The sequence below is a fragment of the Haliotis rufescens genome, unplaced genomic scaffold (assembly GCF_023055435.1).
Source record: "Haliotis rufescens isolate VD_foot unplaced genomic scaffold, xgHalRufe1.0.p SCAF_6, whole genome shotgun sequence".
NCBI classification, from domain to species: domain Eukaryota; kingdom Metazoa; phylum Mollusca; class Gastropoda; order Lepetellida; family Haliotidae; genus Haliotis; species Haliotis rufescens.
In genome coordinates, this window is record NW_025964334.1 from 26,289,726 (window position 1) to 26,307,233 (window position 17,508).

Consider the following 17,508-nt stretch of genomic DNA (forward strand, 5'->3'; position numbering starts at 1 on the left):
ACACACTGACGTCATACATAGGCTCCACGGTGTATTTCTACCCTCCAAACAGATTCTAGGTGTGTTTAATCATTCCTCACCTAAAACGGAGACATTACAGGATAATCATTTATTTGTATATCGATCCTGATCTATTAGTGTTTGACTGACGATTGATCCGTTATAATAACAGTACCTGAACGTAAAATGTCCTTAGGGAACAAATCTGTCCTTTTCTAATTATCTGATTATAATGATGACACTGCGTTCATAGATTCCCCCGACTACTGGTAAGGTGGCTTTATCTGTAAAACCTTTGCTTTGAATAAGGTGCAATGTCCATATGATTATTTTCCTTTCAAATGCTATATGGAGTCACGACCCTGAGAGAACAGATTGCTTACCCCTAATGGCGCTAAGTGATGCTCTCTGGGATTCACCAATAATCATGAATTCATTAATGGTGGTGAAAGGGCGGTCATGTTCTATAACTTCAATCATGATTTCCACTTTCACTGAGGATACAGAGTTATGGCACTGTCCGGTATATGGCTGCTTCTTGCGATCTCGCCAATCTGGGGTAGGTATATAGAACAATATACTCAGCGGTTATCAGAAAAAATAACATTTTCTCTATGTGGCTCTCGTTTAATGGTACAGTAAACTACGGTTATAACGATCACACTTATAACGAACTGACGGATATAACGAATTTATTTTTTGGTCCAGGCCATTGCTGTGTATATGCTTATAACGAACTACGGTTATAACGAACTAAGATTAGCAGTCCCTTTGAGTTCGTTTTAACCGTAGTTTACTGTATCTCGATTCCGAAACTAATTTCAGTCCTCTAAGAGACTTTTAGAGGTGATACACATGAGGAGGAGAATTTATGGATGTCAACTTCTTTATTATAAGGAACACAACCTCGGAGTAGATACTTACTCCTTCGTGTTTGAAGTAGAGAAGATATATATATGTACCAATAACAACAAAAGTAATAAGATAACAAAGGTGGAAACTTAACAGGAACATACATATTATATACTCCGAAACGTTGTGATCCTCAAAATATAAAAGTTGACATCCATAAATTCTCTTCCTTACTTTCAGTCCGCCTTGGTCACATTGTTGTTGCAAGACCAGTTAACAGTGCATAACAAATAGAACATTGAACCTTTTCTTGTTAAATAACATGTTTTCTCGTCTCGCGATCTCCGACCCCCTTTTAAATCTGAGCATTGTCAGGTCGTTCATTGAAACAAACATGTTCTTTGACCAGATGAGGTGAGGTGAGGTTAAATGGGGTTTAACGTCGCGTCCAAGATTATTGCACTTATATAGCGACGTGCATGCACGTGTGTGTGTGGCTGCTTGTACTAGTCCGGACTGATGCCAATTTATAGTGCTAGCACACTGAGATACCATGCCGCAGTTTAACATGAATACCCCACTCAGACACAGTATACTGACTCCGAGCCGACCAGTCCTTGTTTTAGCCCTTTAATGCCGAGCGCCAGACAGGGTTACAACAAGTACCATCTTTTAACGTCTTTTGGTATGACGCGGCCGGGCATCGAACCCCGAACCTTCCGCTCTCCGGGCGGACGCTCTACCACTAGACCACGGAGGCGGTTTTGACCAGATGAGTCAAACATGCTCTGTGTATAGGTATTAATTATTTTCCTTGTCCATCTTGACAACGAAATGGTGTCTTTGAGGGTGAATTGTGTACATACTAACGCTGAAAGTCAACTCAGATGCAGGAATTAGACGGCCTTAGGCGTGCAGGATGCTACCCAGGTACGCCCTCGCTTTCTCAGGACCCTACATGTAACAGTGCTCGTGGGTTGAACCAAAGTCGTAAACGTAGAAAATATACCTCACTTCCGGTTTTCCTCCCGCAAAAACTTGACAAGCCTAGATACAACTGAATTGCTGTTCAAAGCAGCAATAAAACCCAATTTTACTATGACCGAGTGAGTGAGTTGGGTTTAACGCGGCTTTGAAGAGTATTCCAGTTGTATCACCGCGTGTCAGCGTAATGTGAGTGGAAAGCAAAAGTGATGCATGTCTTAGACGTTTACCACTTTGGTGAAACCCACGAACATGGGTAGGGTGCTGACAAACCAAGAAACATAACCGGGATTCGAACCAACGATCATAGATGTTTGGCGTCCACATCGGTTCGTCCCCATTTTGTCAGCACCACAACCGTGCTCACTGGTGTCACCAAAGTGGTAAACGTCTGAGACCCACATCCCTTCGACAATTCCTCCCACATTAAGCTGACACGCCTTGATATAACTAAAACACTGTTCAAAGGGGCGTTAAACCCAACTCACACACACTCACTCACTCACTTATACAGTATCACTGTGGTTAAATACCGAGAGGAGGCATGCCGAGGGAAACAGTGAGGGGGATATTATGTCTCATGTAGGGCATAACTCGTTTGAGACCGCCTCCGTGGTCTAATGGTAGAGCGTCCGCCCGGAGAGCGGAAGGTTCGGGGTTCGATCCCCAGCCGCGTCATACCAAAACGTTGTTACCCTGTCTGGCGCTCGGCATTAAGGGGCTAAAACAAGGACTGGTCGGCTCGGAGTCAGTATACTGTGTCTGAGTGGGGTATTCATGTTAAACTGCGGCATGGTATCTCAGTGTGCTAATACTATAAATCGGCATCAGTCCGGACTAGTACAAGCAGTCACACACACACATACACGTGCATGCACGTCGCTATATATGTGGAATAATCTTGAACGCGACGTTAAACCCCATTTCACCTCACCTCACCTCATAACTCGTTTGAGTTCAAAGTCCATGATATGTTACAATGATAGAAGAGTTTATTAAAGTGTGAGCAAGGCTGATGATATTACTTACCGATCATGCATAGGACACAAACCACTCAATATTCGCTATGTTGCGTGTATAAAGGGCAGTGCTAAACTCTGTTACAAATTTCAAGAGGGGGTAACTCAAGTTTTATCCCAAGTAAATGCTGTGTAGTTCATTACGTTTCTTTATATTCACTACCCAGGCTGCCCGCCACCGTGGCATGTGGAGGGTCCCCACTGCTACATGTACATGACAAATCCCAGAGACTGGACCACCGCCGATGACAATTGCTTTGACGAAGGCGGACATCTTGTTTCTATTGACGACGATCAAGAGGAGAGCTACGTCACGTCATTTAGGTAACCTTTCTGTCAGCAGGATTGTTCCGTGGTGGGGCTTCGTCACGTCACTTAGGTAACCTTTCTGTCAGCAGGATAGTTCCGTGGTGGGGCTACGTAACGTCATTTAGGTAACCTTTCTGTCAGCCGGATAGTTCCGTGGTGGAGATACGTAACGTCATTTAGGTAACCTTTCTGTCAGCCGAATAGTTCCGTGGTGGGGCTTCGTCACGTCACTTAGGTAACCTTTCTGTCAGCCGGATAGTTCCGTGGTGGAACTACGTCACGTCATTTAAGTAACCTTTCTTTCAGCAGGATAGTTCCGTGGTGGGGCTACGTAACGTCATTTAGGTAACCTTTCTGTCAGCCGGATAGTTCAGTGGAAGAACTACGTCACGTCATTTAAGTAACCTTTCTTTCAGCAGGATAGTTCCGTGGTTGGGCTACGTCACGTCATTTAGGTAACCTTTCTGTCAGCCGGATAGTTCAGTGGAAGAACTACGTCACGTCATTTAAGTAACCTTTCTGTCAGCAGGATAGTTCAGTGGAAGAACTACGTCACGTCATTTAGGTAACCTATCTGTCAGCCGGATAGTTCCGTGGTGGGGCTACGTAACGTCATTTAGGTAACCTTCCTGTCAGCAGGATAGTTCTGCTGTAGGGCCACGCCACGTCATCTAGGGATCGATTCCATTCATGGGTACAATGTGTGAAGCCTATTTCTGGTGACTCCCGCCGTGATATTGCTTAAATAGTGCCGAAGGCGGCCAAAATCCTCATTCACTCACTTTGTCTTCAGTAACTGGTACATTGAGTGAGGCGCATCCTTGGTGCCTCCTTTCTTAAAATAACTGAAATGTTGCTTCAAGCTGCGTGAATCCAAAACGCGGACACTCACATAACTTCAACTGTGAGTTTCTTCAGTCATAGCTAGCATATTACACAAAGGCTATATAGACTCGTGCTACGTCGACAAAATGATGTTCTCGTCATTAAACCAAATGCTTAAAAATCAGCTCGTGAATACGACCCAAAGTGTAATTCTGTACCCAGGGACGCTCAAGGCGTCGTGGGAAACCCTGTGTGGGTGGGGCTGAAGGCAACAGCTGACGGATCGTGGATGTGGGGTGACTACACACCTCTCCTTTGGTCACGGATAGGTCTTCTTGCCACACCTCCACCAGGTAAGGGTATTGTTGAACAAGGATTGTGTTAAATTTAGGTCGAGTGAACTTCAGTAATTCAGTCTGAGGCTCCATTATTCCCCTGTGCATGCAAGAGGGCTATTTTGAAAATATTGGGGACATAATCTAATATAATACATATATATTAAGCAGTTTGTATGCTCGATGTATTAAACATAGAAAATTGTGTTGACTTATCCAGATATACGATCGTATCGTGATATGGAACTATGCTTTACGTTGTCTGAGAAGAAGATGTTTTTATTTGTCCCAAGATCATTGCCTTGCACTCAGTGGACAGGTTGGGGTGCACTCCTGGGAGCCGGTTCCGTGCGTGATGCCCCTTGACTACCTATGCGAAGTAGATATAGGTGAGATTTACCGAGCACCTTCAACTGATACAGATTGCGCACTTTGCGATTTCGCATTGATGAGATGGACACGCGTACAGGTATAAGGGTCAACTCCTCAACTTGGATGAGTGTCCGCTGAAATTGACCGCTACCAACTGGCAGAACGGCGGAGTTGTGTTATCCTTGGTGGAATAAAAACCCGTGTTGCCCATAGTAATCTGTAGTAGATAGTAATAGTAATAGAATCTGAAATCTGTCTTCTATTAAGTCAATTTTATGTTACAGTATGGTGGTTTTACTTCCTTGAGCACGTGCACGATCTGTCTTTTGATATAAAAAAAACATTACTTATTTATGGCTTAAAAGGTCTAGAGCATGAGTGTTCCTTTTAAGTACTGCAATGCGGTGTCATGCAAAAAACACATACTTTCCTTACATTGTGTGAGGGTGCGACCGGTAGCATAGGACATGCTTACCCATTTCGCGAACACCTGGTGTCATCATTGATTATCTGTGATCCATTTGTATATCTTTCACCGATATTACCCTTTTACGCCCGATGGAATCTGTTTCGTGGGATAGTCGAGACTGGTTATTTTCTGGCCTTGACGTTTTATATCTATACATATTGCTATATAATATCAAAATTTCCTTTTCACGCCGCACTCAGCAATATTCCATACATGACGGAGATTGTAAATAGTCGAGTCTGGACCAGACAATCCAGTGATTGACATCATGAGCATCGATCTACCCAACTAGAATACGATGACATGCATGAACCAAGCCTGATCACCCGATCCTATTAGTTGCCCCTTACGACAGGCATGATCGCCTCTTATGGCAAGCATGGGTTGCTGAAGACCTATTCTAACCCGGATCTTCACGTGCCTAACAATTTAGTGTAACTGTATGTACAGTAAGCAGATATGCAAATGCATTACATTATATCTGTGTTGGTTTAAATTTGGTTGCAAACCTTACCTTGGGTGGAGATGGGGTGGATGGGCAGGGTCTGTTTGCATGTAGTCGTACATCTTACAGTAATAATGGTTTTCATAATAATGTTCATCAACTTTCCCATTGTCTTGATCTGTCCTTCACAGAGGTTAATAGCGGGTGGGGCGAATGGGGTGAATGGTCGCCATGTGGCTGCCAAACACCGAGGTCTCGTGTGAGATCATGTGACAACCCCGCCCCACAGGAAAATGAAGATTACTGTTTGGGCCATGGTGAAGAGACCCAGAGCTGTAACACGTCACAGTGTAAGCCGCTAAATAAAGAAATGTCATGCACCATATACAGATCGCACTTTGCACTACGCCATCTAGATTGAAATTTTTAAAATGAGGTTTTTGCAGCTAACATACAAATTGGCAACTGTCGTCATATGTGACTCAGTAATCGGTAAAGGTACTTCCTGTCAATGCAGTCTCACATCAGGGTATTTGCTTTTCATGGGATGGATGGATGGATGGATGGATGGATAGATGGATGGATGGATGGATGGATGGATGGATGCTGCCATTATAATATAATTTTTATTAAGAAAAAAGTGCGATCCGTTATCGATCGTTGTTCAAGCGTAGCAATATAATTGAATTGATATTAATTTGTAGTTATGAGCCTTTGATAGCAAATGAACCTTGAAAATCAACTCCAATATTGCTTGAGGTCATATAAGCATAATGATGCATTGCATGTAGTGGTTGTTTTGCAGGTTTCGTAACACGCCACTGGCATAGGATGGGGAAGGACCAGAAAAACAGACTGGGACCTGTCTTAGAGGAAGTGACCTCGCCCTCCCGGATACGATGCGCGTCATCGTGCGCAGTAGTGGCTACCTGTCAGAGCTTTAGTTTTGAACAGTCCAGCCGCTCATGTGTACTGTTGAGTACATCATTGACGCCCTCTGACCTTCAAGATGGCCTTGGTTGGGAGACATGGACTAAATAAACCACATGGGAAGTCATAAAGAACGTCGTACCAACATGGACGTCTCTTGAGATAACTGCAGTTACTGATGTTGACGTTCATATAGAAATGGGCCATGTCCCAGAAGTTCGAGCCAACCCAAACCCACGATTTGTGGAAACCATTTATAAATACCTACGACTGTAAACATAACTGTTTTGTAAGATTTAAGAATGATTTAAAAAGTTCGTTGTAGTATGTTATAGCTAAAATAAAAGTATATGACTACGGATGTTGTCTTTGGAGCCCAAACAAAATACATTTTAGTCAAACATTACAAACATCACACTCAGTAATGCATACAAACATATACGTGCTTAGTGGTGTACTTTAATTCGTTATATCCTGAATAATTACACTGTGAGTGAGTGAGTGAGTGAGTGAGTGAGTGAGTGAGTGAGTGAGTACGGTTTTACGCCGCTTTTAGCAATATTCCAGCAATATCACGGCGGGGGACACCAGAAATGGGCTTCACACATAGTACCCATGTCGGGAATCGAACCCGGGTCTTCGGCGTGACGTGCGAACGCTTTAACCACTAGGCTACCCAAATTACACTGTGAAGAGGCACTGCTGCACGCTATATCAGGCAGGATGACACGCAATCAGTCAAGTATGTTTATTCGGAGATCCGACGGACCTTATCTGACCTGGAATCCGTAGCAGGTTGCAGTATTCTAACATTTACTATGTAGGATATTTGTGAGAGACTCAATCATTTTCCCGTACAGTTCTTTTTCTCTGAAAAGGGGAGCTGAACAGGACAACCATTATTTTTTGTAATTTTGTACTAACCTGTGCGAAACCTACAGAAAACAACCGTCAACCATGCTGGACACAAGGAGTATACGATAAACAATGAAACATCATGAGATATATAAACATATGCGGACATTGAACACAAAATGACAATATATGGTACATATACATTGACGTATACAAACACAAAGTGACAGTATATATAGTTATACCCGCTGATGTTTATTGAAAGTATATATGCTAAATGCATGATGGAGTATACAGAACACAACGTGACAGTATTTATTGGAGACGCACTGGTGTATATAGGACACATTGTGACTGTGTATGTGGTATACATACTGGAGGATACAGAACACAATGTGACAGTATATACGGGGCATATACACTGGAGTATACAGAACACAATGTGACTGTATATACGGGGCATATACACTGGAGTATACAGAACACAATGTGACTGTATATACGGGGCATATACACTGGAGTATACAGAACACAATGTGACAGTATATACGGGGCATATACACTGGAGTATACAGAACACAATGTGACAGTATATACGGGGCATATACACTGAAGTATACAGAACACAATGTGACTGTATTTCCATGGTATATACACTGGAGTACATAGAACACCCTGTGACAGTATATATAAATTGATAACAAATACCTTTCACTTAACATGTATATATATACACGTTAAGTTAAGTCAAAGGTATTTGTTATCATGTCAAATATATCTGAGGGGCAAGTTTGACCATATGAGAGCCTCGAAAGTAATTGCAGGGAATATGTCTAACAAACTTGATGTTAAATCAGGTAATATATATAATACCTGAAACATTTAGGGATAATGTATATTCCCTGAGTGAATCAGACATTAACTAAATTCCCTGTAACATATACACTGGGGTATACAGAACAGGGCGACACTATGCATGGGGTATATACACTGAAGTATAAAGCACACAGGGTGACAGATTATACGGAGTATATACACTGGAGTATGCACCGAGGTAGCATGCCATCATCGGCCCTGCATGCCATCATGGGCCCTGCATCGGCCCAACGTCGGCTATACCATTGGCCCACCGTCGGCATACTGCATCATGCCGATGAAGATTTGCTCATCGGATCGACATCGGCCCTACGTCGGCAAACGTCGGCAAACTTCATCGGCCCTGCATCGGCACTGCACCGGCCCAGCGTGGGCAAACATCGTCGGGCCGATGAAGTTTTGCTCATCGGATCGACATCGGCCCAACGTCGGCCCTGCATTGGCCCAGCGTCGGCAAACATCGTCGGGCCGATGAAGTTTTGCTCATCGGATCGACATCGGCTCTACGTCGGCAAACTTCATCGGCCCTGCATCGGTACTGCACCGGCCCAGCGTGGGCAAACATCGTCGGGCCGATGAAGTTTTGCTCATCGGATCGACATCGGCCCAACGTCGTAAATAGTATCTGGCCAGCCATCGGCCTAACATAGGCAATTGTTATCGACTCAGCATCGGATGGACATCGGCCCAACGTCGACAATAATTATCCGCGCAGGATTGGGTTGGCATTGGCCTGACAGTAATTACAGGTTTAGAATTGTCCAACCTCTCAAGTCCTATCACCATCCAAGCATTAGTTACAGTACTATTTTTAATGTACCTTAATACATGTGTAGTTAATACTTATAATTAAACACAAAGAGCCAAACAGAATAATAAACTTTATTATCAATTTATTATTATTTACAAGAAAACAGTGTTACTACCTGCAACAAGGCGGATGTGAAACATACATTCTCAAAACCAAGTTTAAACTTCAGTCTAAACATATACCCCTCATATTGGCCTGCACAATTTCATTTATGTGGCTTCAAATTCATTTGCGAGACAAACTCCCCCCACCCCCACCCCCACCCCCACCCCCACCCCCAACCCCATTCCATCAACTTAAAAAAAAGCATGAAGCAAAGGCCATAACTCCATCTTTTGGAGTTTATACCTTAGATAATTTATTAACTTCAGTAGTGCCCAAGAGAACCTGGCATAACCCTGTGAAAAATAAGATGTCAACACCAACTTTTGGGATTTCTTTGTTCCGTTGCAATTCAACACTTTTGTTTGCAGATTCCCTATCTGCACCTCTGTTTTTCAGTACGCGTTTTCCTTGTGACATTTCTAAGCCTTGCTCCTGGAACTCGAAGCCATTCTTTAACACGGGTCGCCATGTACTTGTCAGTGGCTTGTAAGACCCCAGCTGCAGGCTTCCTCCTCAGCTTCTGTTTACAAATGAAGAGCTTCGAGCCATAAGGGCCAATGTCATGTGGAGTCTGTTTTGAGAAAAGCGATGAAAACACATAATATTATGCATGTTAATGAATATTTTTTTACCGATAAAATCCTAGACATTAACGCATTCTGACAGCAGAGATATAAATGTTGTTATAAAAAACATTCAAAAAAGGAAATAAACTTACGTTTTTAATTTGTGTAAGGGTGGAAAGGGCCAATGTCTGTATTTTGGCCCTTTTTTACCCTCAGGCATTTGCATGGGATTTAACATGTGAGATTGATCTAAAATCTAGCAAAGTGACTCTGGTCCTTTTGGAACTTTACTTTGGCCCTTTTATAGAATTTTAAGTAGCTTTATTTCAAAATCGCATCAATGAAAACATACAATATTTTTTCGAACTCATAGATGTTATTTATGCAATACTATGCAAAAACGGCCAAAGTGCATTTTGGCCCCTTTTAGCTCTAAGCTCTTCAAATGATAGCCAAAAAATGTCATTGTGCACATTATAAGTAATTTCATGTACCCTGACAATTACAATTAATGGACTTCACAAGTATGTCAAAACAAGTTATTGATAACTTGCACAACTTGATAACACATGCACCACCTTACATATGTGTGTACATATTATTTCAAGTCTTGACACCTGTTAATAAATACAGGGTTCACTCTAGGAATTTTCTGACATGGGCCCTTCATGTGACAATTTCATATATTCCCTAGGTACACCCACACTTGCCCATACAGCACAATGTTAAAATGCCCCATTGTATTTGAAAATGTGGACCTTTTTCCAAATTTAGGAGCTAAAAGCAGAAGGCCCACCCTAGAATTATCGGAATCCCAGTAAGTAAATTGATGAGTTTATAATATGTGTAAATAAGTAAATTGAATTATGTGTATTTATATATGCAAATAACATAGCCCCTCCCAATATTGCATGGGAAAGTAGTTTCACTTTAATAGCCATAGCCATTCATTGAAATGTAGTGAGGAAATCCCCATATTGACATAATATTGAACAAATCCTGTGATGTCTGGTTACGACAAAACAGATTTCATTTATTATATGATACCATATATATGTAGATTACATCACAGTAAACCAAAAGTGCAAATATACAGTTATCATTAAAAGATCAGATACAAAGGTATGTACATATGACAAACACTTGTATGCAAAAAATAGCAGGAAAGTATTGGGGACAAGTAATTTTATGCATAATTACATTACTTGTAAACATAGGAAAAGGTACAATGATAAACTGAAATAATATATCTTTAGTTAGAATAAATCAAATTTGAAACAAGGCTCTGGATGTTTTTCTACAATGGATAATGTCCTGAAACATCTGTACTGCAGTATCTATTTTTCCTCATCAAAGTTTTACCATTAATTTGAATTTTGATTAAATAAATGGCATGTTAAATTGTCTTGTAATATATATTTAGCATCAATTACCTTTGAAATAGTACTTTTTAAAAATATTTTATTCAGTATTTCATCATAAATGTACATAAATTTTCTTAACCTGATAAGACGACCGTACTTCTTCGCCCCCCTCACACCCCCAAAATTCGCATGTAAACTATGACATTAAAAAACATCAATTGTATAGCAATTTTTCATTTCAACTGTTTTCATCGATCAGTAAGAATATTAGCTAGACCGCATGACATGCACACGCAATGCTGAAAGATTCCGAAAGTCACGTTAGGAATTTCATGTTCACTGTTTTTTGTGCTGACAGCAATCACAAAATTGACGTGTTGATTCGAGTTTGTAATTAATTTCCTAACCTAATCCATCCCCAGCGAACGATTACAGTCAAGCAGTTTACTGTCAGTGGTGTTGTGTACTGACCAGTGGAGATGCTTGACTTTTATAGTAATCGCCTCGTATATTTTGACTTTGATTCCTAATCAGTGAATTGTGCATTGTCTTCATCTAAATCTTGACCGACGATACGTCACGAGGTAATGATGCTGTATTATTACATAATAATAGCTTCTACGCCGATGCGACTGCGGCCTCTGGACAATAGAATTCACTGAGCGCGATGGGTTTGATGGATACGTCTATCTTACATCACTGTAGCCTGCTATGTAGCTGTCAGTGTTCAGTGTGACACGTGAACGTCTACAAGATATAATTGTTTGTTGATATGCTGTAGGTAATGACATCTTTATGAATATTTTAATTCCATTTATATTTAGTTAATAATTATATCAGAAAACGCATATATTTACATAACATATTGGAACAATATTGAGTGAATTTTACACTGGTATGATAGTGTCAGTGCCAATTACCAGCATTGGCCCGACAGCGGACCGCTGCAGTTTGCCGATGACGATATTGCCGGCGGTTGCCGATGCAAGGCCAACATCGGCCCGATGTAGGTGTGCTAGCTGCGCAGAACCCAATGTGATAGTAAAAAGAACACAATGTGACAGTATATTCGGGTTATACACATTGAAGTGTAAGACCAATATGGCAGTATATATAACACAATGGGACAGAATATAACATTATTTGTTTGTTAACCTTTTACGCCGAACGGAATCCGTTTCGGTGGATAGTAGAGACTGGTTATTCTCAGGTGTTGACGTTTCAAATTTGAAAACTCATGAGGTGAGTGAGCATTGGTTTACGGAATCGCCAAAGCGAATAGTTAGAAAGTTGACAAATACTCGTAGCAGCAAATATTTCGCTGATTTTTTTCTTCCAAAATTATCTTTTAAACTAAGATAAGTACAAAATATTTACATTACTGACCCACAAATTTTACATAAATCAATAATGTTCCCGCTTGTAAGATAGGAATGTACAGTGCATGTATGTTTTGGTTTGGAGTTAAGTTGCAATAACATATGTCGTTGTATAACTTAGATACACATTCATTTCCTCCAAGAAGCATCCAACACGAAATATCTTATCAGCACGAGATGACTTCCTGGGTACAAAGTATACAAAGTAAATGCTTCTAAGTACGCTAATACGATGCACAGATATCTCGCGTGAGTTGATGTGTTTGATCAGAGTATTACCCATTGCTGCGTAACATAATGCAAGGTTGCCCTACTTTGTGACCAGATATCAACGTGGCCAGCAAGATGGCCATGTTCCAGCTACAGATAAAGCTTGTAAAAGAACCATCCCCGTGACACTGTCAAATCTTAAGACTTGAGATAACTGTCATATAACATTGATAAAATGAGGGACTTGTATTGGCGGATAAGATATCGGCTCAAAGAACATCGTCCAATCAGGGACGTCGTGATGTCAACATGACTCCCTTAAAAGGGTGACGCCTGTGGTTTGGGGCATCTGCAAGGCATCTAGAACAGTAAGTACATTTAAATTACGCCTCTGTTGTATCACTAATTTCGTGAAATGTCTACATTTCTAAGTTGATGAACCTGTAACTGTATTGATACAATGAAAGGTCTTTAATCAGGACGATACCGTCTGAAATTACAATTTCATACCACGAGCAATGCAATTTGAAACTTGGTAGACATTTCTAACAGTCAAGGGGCAGTCGTCTGAAGAGCCGCGATTCGCTTAGCAGAGTCGCTTCCCTTAGAAGTGCAAGAATCCTATCCGTCCTCATTGAATTAACCAAAGGGGTAAATGTCTATGACCTACATTACAACGTATTTTCCCCAATGTCAAGCTGACAGGTAGTGATGTGACTGAAACCAAACCCGCTCGCTCCTGGCAGGAAGTGTACGGAATGTGGTGTTCCGGGTCTCATGGAGTTTCCTATGTTGTCTTAAACTTTGGACTTTTATGTTCCCAATGAATATTGCATATGTTTAGGATTCTTAAGAAAGAAAGTCCTTTCAATTATGTAAAACAAAAACAAAAACCGTTTCATGTGTAATTATGACCACAGCATGATGTCATTGGTTGGTTGGTTGGTTTGTTGTTTAACGCCGCACTCAGCAATATTCCAGCTATATGACGGCGGTCTGTAAATAATCGAGTCTGGACCAGACAATCCAGTGATTAATATCATGAGCATCGATCCAAGGCAATTGGGATTGATGACATGCTTCAACAAAGTCAGCGAGCCTGACCACCCGATCCCGTTAGTCGCCTTTTACGACAAGCAAAGTCACCTTTTACGGCAAGCATGGGTTGCTGAAGACCTATTCTACCCCGGAATCTTCACGGGTCCATGATGTCATTGAACTCAGAAAGGACGAAAAGGCTAAATCAGAACCAGGTCAAAGAAAACCCTTTCAAAAATGAAAAAGAAACCAAACACATTTGATGTGTTATTATAGCTAAAAAAAATATATCATTGAAGACCCAGGTCATATAAGTTTTTCTTCCTCTCTACGTGTAACATGTGAGTGTATTTTGTGTGTATTATTATTATTATCATCATTATTTGTACCAGGTCCCAAAACCATGATGAAAGCCGGAATAGTTATTGTTGTTATGGCAACCTGTGCGTGTGCCTTGGCACAAACCCCTCTCTCGTGTGGTGGAAGTGACTGCGCAGCCTTCGACGTTCTACAGCGGGCAGAGGTAAGATGCGTCTGTAACATTTTAACCACAAATTTGGTGTTGTGTTTTTCCTAAAACATGACTTCCTATTTCCGTATTATGACATTTTGTATTTAGAGGCACCTAATGTGCTGAGGGTTATTTTTCATCGAAAATAAGAACACGGGCCGTAAAAATCAAGTGTAAACATTTCTGTATTATAGATGATCTTACGATGATGAACAAATACTATTTTTTAGATTAAACCATTTGCTGCCACAAACATGCCATACTCCCTTTGACAAGGCACACAAAGCCATTTCATGCATGTGTTGTTGAACTTTAGGCGTACTTACCTACAGCGTTCATAATCCTGTGTGACCGCCTCCGTGGTCTAATGGTAGAGCGTCCGCCCGGAGAGCGGAAGGTCCGGGGTTCGATCCCCGACCGCGACATACCAAAAGACGTTAAAAGATGGTACTTGTTGTTACCCCTGGCGCTCGGCATTAAGGGGCTCAAACAAGGACTGGTCGGCTCGGAGTCAGTATACTGTGTCTGAGTGGGGTATTCGTGTTAAACTGCGGCATTGTGTCTCAGTGATCTAGCACTATAAATCGGCATCAGTCCGGACTAGTACAAGCAGCCACATACACACATATACACGTGCATGCACGTCGCTATTTAAGTGCCATAATCTTGGACGCGACGTTAAACCCTATTTCACCTCACCTCATAATCCTGTGTGTTTAAGGGCTACCAGCTGAGACGGTACGGACCATCCAAGTGGGTGAGTGCACGAGGAGTGGTCAGCAGAGGCAACTGGATGGCGGTCAAGAGGTCGCTGTTTCTTAAGCTCTATGACTACATCAAAGGAGCAAATAACCAAAGTAGGTGGTTAACTGATATAATATACCACTACCACTACCACTACATGTGGTATTCCTCCCGTGACGATCCTGGTTAGAAAAGGTCTTCAGCAACCCATCCTTTCCATAAGAGGCGACCATGCTTGTCGTAACAGGCGACTAACAGGATCGGGTGATCAGGCTCGCTGTCATCGTTGATGCATGTCATCGTATCCCAATTACGTAGATCGATGCTCATGATGTCAGTCACTGGATAGCCTGGTCCAGACCCGAGTATTTACAGACCGCCGTCATATAGCTGGAATATTGCTGAGTGCGGCGTTAAACAAAAAATGACCAAAACAAATAAACAAAACATAACTTAATATTAAATGACTCTCCGAGAAAGCCTTCTTTCGGACGATCACATTATGCATGTCTAATGTCTAATGTCTTTATTTTCTAATTTACTTCAAGATATCGAAATCCCCATGACTGCACCAGTCTTGACCAAGTTGGAACCAGAAACTCCTATGTCTCCACATGGGGCTCTGACTATGTTCTTCATGGTGCCATTCGCCCTGCAGGAGGATACGCCCACCCCTCTCGGCCTTGACCTCACCATCGTTAACTGGCCTGCACAAGAGGTGTACGTTAGGTGAGAGACTATTCTACATATGTCCAATCATTTTTGATTGAGCGAGGTGGGGTTACGGCCTCTTCGAACCGTAGATCAGTTATATCACAGCTGTGGGCGGAAACGTTCCAGACAGGACTGGATACCTAGATTCCTAAAGATTAAATCATATTCAATAACTATTCGGTGCTTACAATAAGGTGTTACTGAAAATACTCATTAAGTATAAGAATCGAAACGACAATGTCACTGCTGCCATTGAGATCTGTTTCCTATATGTCGGGGCACGGGTGGCCCAGTCGTCTAAGCGCCGCGATTCGCTGTGCAGAGTTGCGTCCCTTGGGCACGCCAGAAACCTATGATTGTGGGTTCGAATCCCGGTTCGCCCCGATTATGTTTCTAGGTTTGTCAGCACCATACCCGTGCTCGTGGATTTCACCGAAGTGGTAAACGTCTGAGACCTTCATCACTTCGGGCTTTCCTCCCACATTAAGCTGACACGCCGCGATATAACTGGAATACTGTTAAAAGCGGCGTTAAACCCAACTCACTCACTCACTCACTCCTATATGTGATGTATACATTCTTTGCTTCAGCTATTTCCCCGGCTTCGCTCGCAGGAAACAAGCTTTGTATCACCTGTCCCAGTTGAAACGTGCCATCGGCAACGCCACCCTCTACGACAACAGCTACTTCCTAAAGGCCGAGTTTGACCCACCCAGCAGAAGGACTGGCAGACATAATGAGGTGTGGCTGATGAAGAACTAGGCCACCCCAGCAGGCACAGCGAAACCCAGTGAGCGACTAGTAGAGAGGACTGAAAACCAGTGATGCATGTATCGCTGGTCCAGTTCATTTTTCATCAAAGAAATCTGTAATACAAGTTGAGGCGATACGATATTTTAAAAATACTCTGTTTCCCATTGTGATTTTGTGTTTTATACATATAATGAAGTTTTCAAAGAGGAAAATTTATCTGTTAACGTCATGGAAAAGAATTGTCTTGGTAAACTATGAAAGAAACGTAACTTGATATATAGGTGTTCATGCTTAGCATTTTGACATCTTTCCAAACTAATCATGCAATATGTATACAGTTAGACGTATAAAGGGTGTGATCTTACCGCCCACTGGAACAATAAGGAATACGTTTTGTATATATCGTAACTGGCAGATATTTATGTGTCATATTTGTAGGAAATGTTCATGAATAAAGATTATTCCAATGTGTTTCTCCAGTAATGTCGTTGTTACACCAGGACAGCATTCATAACTTTAGCATACTGTTTTGGTTTGACTTTGGTGCGTCAGCAACATCGAGTGTTCACTTGCCCATGATTTGATAAATGACCGCATCACCGTGAAGGAAAATATAAAAACTGACGTGATTTCAATTTAGATTTCAATTTCAATTTTACCACACAGCAGTTTAAACTTGGTTATAAGTGAGTCTAAAGCCCTGTATACAGAGCTGGCTACTGCTTTCGTCATACGTTTATAGTTTAGTGTGGTAGTTCTTACCACACAGCAGTTTAAACTTGGTTTTAAGTGAGTCTAAAGCCCTGTATACAGAGCTGGCTACTGCTTTCGTCATACGTTTATTATCTAAATATCCAGTTAACAAAACAAACCAAAGATAGTTATAACCATCAGCAATTTCTAACACTTCATTGCCACATACAAATTTCCACACTGTTCTACTTAGGGTGGTGTTCTAAAATGTACAACTTCAGAAAACCATCATCACCCTCAACACCATCAACACCATTAACACCTTCAACAGCATCAATATCATCAACAC

General features: G+C 41.6%; 2 protein-coding genes across 3 annotated transcripts; both read left to right on the top strand.

The window, feature by feature from the left end:
• The first annotated feature begins 447 nt into the window (after positions 1-447).
• On the top strand, positions 448-6,889 carry LOC124126098 (regenerating islet-derived protein 4-like). 2 transcript variants are annotated; one of them, XM_046489525.2, is made up of 6 exons: positions 448-559; positions 3,023-3,179; positions 4,212-4,342; positions 4,618-4,713; positions 5,802-5,960; positions 6,416-6,889. In XM_046489525.2, the coding sequence occupies exons 1-6, from the start codon at positions 511-513 to the stop codon at positions 6,649-6,651; spliced, it is 828 nt and encodes a 275-aa protein (XP_046345481.2). In that variant the 5' UTR covers positions 448-510; the 3' UTR covers positions 6,652-6,889. The 2 variants fall into 2 exon arrangements, with proteins under 2 accessions (XP_046345481.2, XP_046345482.2); XM_046489526.2 differs by lacking the exon at positions 5,802-5,960.
• A 6,162-nt stretch (positions 6,890-13,051) lies between these two features.
• Positions 13,052-16,937, top strand: LOC124126096 (heme-binding protein 2-like). Its single transcript, XM_046489522.2, has 5 exons — positions 13,052-13,074; positions 14,137-14,267; positions 14,977-15,112; positions 15,548-15,728; positions 16,304-16,937. The coding sequence occupies exons 2-5, from the start codon at positions 14,148-14,150 to the stop codon at positions 16,473-16,475; spliced, it is 609 nt and encodes a 202-aa protein (XP_046345478.2). The 5' UTR covers positions 13,052-13,074; positions 14,137-14,147; the 3' UTR covers positions 16,476-16,937.
• Positions 16,938-17,508: the final 571 nt, after the last annotated feature.